The sequence below is a fragment of the Acanthopagrus latus genome, chromosome 11 (assembly GCF_904848185.1).
Source record: "Acanthopagrus latus isolate v.2019 chromosome 11, fAcaLat1.1, whole genome shotgun sequence".
NCBI lineage: Eukaryota > Metazoa > Chordata > Actinopteri > Spariformes > Sparidae > Acanthopagrus > Acanthopagrus latus.
The window spans coordinates 237,501-242,500 of record NC_051049.1 but is presented as its reverse complement, the minus strand read 5'-3'; the positions used below and the strand labels follow the sequence as shown (position 1 = coordinate 242,500).

The following is a 5,000-nucleotide window of genomic DNA, read 5'->3' as shown; positions in this document are numbered from 1 at the left end:
TGACTTCACTGTCATCATTCAAACTAGTAATTCAGCTTGGATTTTAACCTTTGACCTCATTCAGACTCACACAGTTGTGTGATTAGATTGTGTGATTAGATTCCAAATCTCCCTGATCAACATGAACTCTGATTATCATAAAACTTTATGCTTCATGCTTATACTGTACTACATCTCAGAGGAAAATATTGTACTTCTAATTTCATTACATTTATTTGAAAGCTTTAGTTACTGTTCAGATTCAGATTAACCAAAGAGGAAACTTAATAAAATATTTCAAACTGATTCAGAGCTCATGATTAAATGAACCAGTTCTGTCTGCTGCTGTAGGTTCAGCTGGTTTCTACACCCTGAAACATTTAATTTAATTTGACCAGCTTCGATCTGACATACCCTTAATCCCACAATGCTTTGCAGGACTGCTCCCAAAATGCATCCAAGTCAAGAACTGAATTCATCTCATGTTGTAGTTTTTAATATCGTCCCTGAACTGATTAATCTGCAGCACAGCAGAGCACAACTTGGCACTGCTGTTTCCGTAGCAACAAACCAGTGTTCTCTGGTGTCTCCATAGTAACTATCCTCTCTGGCGTCTCCAATAGTAACTATCCTCTCTGTTGTCGCTACAGTAATGTTGTCTCCAAAGTAACTGTTGTCTCTGTTGTTTCAGAGACTCTCTGTGGACGACTCTCAGGCTGTTGTGGCTCCTCAAAGTTTTCAAACTTCGAGCTCTGTTCATCGTCTTCCTCCATCCGAACCTCCATCCTCTGCTGGTCCATCAACGACCCCTGCAGACATGGAGAGCACCCCCAGAAGGTGGGTTCTGAAGCCTTTATCACCCCTACTACAGCCGTCAGACCTGCGCACCATTGATAGCCCGGTCAAGAGCGATGGCCTAGACAATTCCTTTTGCAGCTCCAACAGCATCTCTGTAGCTTGCAGTCAGTCCACGGTGGTGGTGTCCTCGCAGCAGGGCGAATGGTCTAGGGATGTGGTGGTTCAGTCCCGGCACGTTGCTATGTCGCAGGACAGAGGGAGCACCAGTGACGAGTGGCTTCCCAGCAGCCCCAGCAACCCCAGCAGTCCCAGCAGCAGCTCGGGATCTCAGTGCGGCTTCTATTCCTTTGTTGAGGATCCAATGAGTCCCGAGGCCGAGCTGAACGAAGCCTGGATGGTCTCACCGCAGCGGCAAACTCAGCTGGCTACCCTGAAGGAGGAGAAAGGATTCAAATTACAGACCTACGCCAGCAACAGGAAGCCAGAGAGTCTGTTCTCTGAGAGCAACGGAGACTCGCAGTACAAGGTTGATGTGAACAATGGCGTGAGAGTGGTTCAGGAGGAGGAGGCCAACCACCTCCGGAAGGAGATCATTCGCAGCCAAGCACCGAAGAAGAACCCAACATTCAGAGAAGAGCTGAGTGTGCTTGAGAACCTGGATCTGAGCAAAACCACAAAACAACTGATCGAAGGTTTCAGTGTGAGCTCCAGTCCTGTGTGCTCGAAACCAGAACCTCCTCTCACTGCTGAACCTGCCAACATCGACAAGGAGCAAATAAACTTCAGCGCTGCCCGACAGCAGTTCCTGAAGATGGAGCAAGACCAACAGACTGCTGTCCTCAACCCTCTGAGGTCATTGAAAACAGAGCTGAACACGTCTCTGCAGTCTGATCCTGATGCGTCCTCATTAAAGCAGATGGAGACATACTACAGCGTCCAGGAGAGCGAAGACATGACACTGTCTACACCAGCAGAAGAAGATGAGACCAGCCCAGAGAGGAAGGTGACGGTGACTGAGGAGAGTTTCAGCCGGCAGAGCAGTGTGTTCGATGACCTGGACTCAGGCCTGGAGGAGCTGTGTGTGGAGGTGGGTGGTGGCTACACCAGTGATGAAGGGATGTTTAACGACAACACTGAAGAGACCAGGAGCAGCAAGTCCACCAGCAACTATGAAACCCCGATTGAGAGGGAGATCCGGTTAGTTCAGGAACGTGAGGAGAGCCTGAGACGCACTAGAGGGCTGAAGCATAGCAACAGCAGAGGAGAGATGGTCGAGATCAAAACCAGACGTTTACAGTCACCGCTGACGCCGATCAGAACCAAAGAGAGGAACCGAGTGAGCTTCATCATCCAGAGAGAGATCCAGAAGGAGAACCAGAGGAAGGAGGAGCCTCAGCAGCAGGGAGGGGTCCTAAGACCATACAGTCTGGATACTCAGGAGTTTGATCAACAACACAAGGGCAAGAGGGTAGAAGACAGACCTCTGTCTGAGTCTGGAGACGCTGAAGTCTTCCCGTCACCGTGCTGTCCTCATCGACACCTTGAGGAGACAGATTCATTTTTCAGCTACACGAGGTCATCTTCCTTCTCTGCTAGGGACTCGGAGGTCCAGGATATGAGAGGTTTCCTCAAAGACCAAATGACTTCTTCATCTTCACACTCCTCCTCTCCCTCCTCCCCTAAACTGACTCATCTTCGTGACTTGACCTCGACCACAACTTGGTCCTGGAGGGAGAACAGGGAGTCCGCTAGCCTGCAGTCTAGAGGACACTCCTCTCTGGACTTCATAGAGAAGGAGATAAAGGAGGACCTGAGACGGGAGCAGGAGCTGAAGCAGCTAAGGGCGTCCAGGGAGAAAACTGATGGACAGATCTTCTCTCCAGCTCCTCTGGTGGAACAGGCAACCAAGATGGCTGTCAGCCAGTTCTACCCACCTGAAAACACAGGTACGTGGTCTTGATTGTGGTTGTTACCTGGTCAGATGAAAGCTGCAGTATTTAAATGAAGACATGTAGAAGAACAAATGTTGAAAAATATAAAGTGGTGTGAAAGTGCTGAAAATATTTCAGGTAAAGTGCAGGGATTCCTTTTCAATTTTGAAGTTACATTTAGATGTGATGTAATAAACAAAGCCTACCTTCATTGATCATTACTAAACTTTATTGATCGGCTGAGTCATGACGGGACTGAACTTCATGAAGACTGTTTGTCCATCTGAGGCTGATTCAGAATCAACTTCATCAAACTCAGACTAAGTTTCAAAACACAGAAAGCCATAAAACAAGCAGGTTTCACTCCAGTCAGACTGTGTTAACCTGTGAACAACTTTACAGTTGAGTTTTGAAGGATGATCTGAAACAACCTGCAGCTGAGGGAAACAAGACGTGTGTGATTTGAGACGTGATCCTCAGGAACGAACTGAGAGCTGATGAACTCTGGACGTTTGTCACGTCAGACAATCAGTAACTTAACGAGACAAAGAACAAAGTTCAGTTTGTGTCAATCAGTAACCAGCTGACAGAACAACTCACTCACTCATCTACAGCTGAAAACTGACTAATCACAGTGACAGGGGTCAGTGCCTGAGACCTGCTGATGTCACACTGTCACAGATGATGTCACAGATGATGTCATGTATTTTGTGTTGTTTCAGATAAGAGCAACATTTCCTCTCCGTCCCCTCGTCCCTTCATCCGTCAGCCCTCCCTCTCCTTAATCACTGCTCAGCCCTGGGTGTCCTCACCTCCTCCTCCCTCCTCCTCTTGTCCCGTCTCCTCCCCACTCCCCCCTCCCTTGCCCTCATCTCTGGAGGCAGCAGTCCGGCCAGCCCCGCCTCTTCTCAGAGGCCTGACGGAGACTCTGCTGCAGGACTTTGAGGAGAGGCGAGCCCAGCTGAAGCTGGAGGAGACCTCAGTGAGTCAACTGCACTTCCTGTCTCTTATGTTGAGAGTTTAAGTTTGGCAGAAGTTTTGTTTTGGCAGAATAAAGTTGGACTAAGCTGTTTCACAACAACTGATTATAAATCAATTTAACGAAACTTCTTCAGGCATGTTCTGGAGGTGATGGTGGACTAGAGATCGGCTGTGATGGTAAAATGTGAATGCTGATCTGATAATAATTTGAACAAGTTTCTCTCTTCAGTATGCAGGAATCCAGCTGGTTGACGACGTCAACAACGAGGTAACGTCCTGACTTCTTCACCATTAACCAGTCTGTGACAGACTGTTCACCAGTTTCTTAACCAGCCTGTCTCTCTGTCTCTGTCTCTTCATCTATTGTGGCTTCAGGTCGTTGAGTCGACTCGTGTCGTTCGACACAAAAACCAGCGCGCTCTGCGATGGGAGGCCGGAGTGTTTGCCAACCAGGAGGAGAAGTGAGGACAGATCCAGGACCAGGACCTGGAGGGGACGAGGAGGGACAACATGGCATCTCCTTCAGCTGACAATAAAATGCTTTAAAACTGGACCACTCCTGATTGGTCAGCATAGATGACAGCCCTTCTATGTCCAATCACTTGCCAAGATTCTGATTAATGTACAAATTAAGAGGAGCAGCAGGTATTGATCAGCTGATACAGCAGAAACAGGAAATACTGATTGTTTTCATGATTTCAAACTAAAGCTTCAGAAAAAAAGAATAAAGTGATTTTTCAAACTGACATCAGATGTCTGTTGACATATTAAAGAGAACTACCACTCCAGTTCACAGTGAACACCAGACCAACTTTACAAAGATTACTCAATATAAACTAATGCACATGGCATGAGTTAGATAACAACAACAATCACAACAACAATAACAACAAAACAATAATAATAATATCAATAACAAAATAATGAAAATAATGATAACAACAACAATAAGGATAGCAATAATAGCTTGTTTCAGTGCACAGATCAGACAGCAGCATCACCTGTTTGTTAACCAGCTGGTAGTTTGGTGTTAACAAGCTGTTTGTGATGCCAGACGCTTGAGTGGCCCGGAGCCTTGATTTGAACATTTACCATTGTCAAGTCAGAAGTTCAGGCCATCTGGTTGGAGCTGGGGCTCTTTACTGGACCCTGAATGTAAAAACTGGTTCAGTTAACAGTGAGGGTTTTTCTTGGTGTGAGGCTGAGAGGGAAATCTCCCACAGTCCATCTGACTGTGAACGTCTCACAGACTTTAATCTTTCAGCACCAATTGATCAGTTTAACAGATGTCCTGCAGGACGACAACACATG

The 5,000-nt window shown here is 46.9% G+C and overlaps 1 protein-coding gene across 2 annotated transcripts in view; it reads left to right on the top strand.

Moving 5' to 3' along the window:
* The window catches only part of LOC119028883 (mitotic spindle positioning), a 7,282-nt gene extending 2,845 nt beyond the window's left edge, over positions 1–4,437 (top strand). For both annotated transcript variants that reach the window (XM_037115299.1, XM_037115300.1), the window contains exons 2-5: positions 671–2,723; positions 3,431–3,690; positions 3,919–3,957; positions 4,065–4,437. In XM_037115299.1, the coding sequence (XP_036971194.1) occupies positions 671–2,723; positions 3,431–3,690; positions 3,919–3,957; positions 4,065–4,154 (2,442 nt within the window). In that variant the 3' untranslated portion in view covers positions 4,155–4,437. The remainder of the gene's footprint in view (positions 1–670; positions 2,724–3,430; positions 3,691–3,918; positions 3,958–4,064) is intronic.
* Positions 4,438–5,000: the final 563 nt, after the last annotated feature.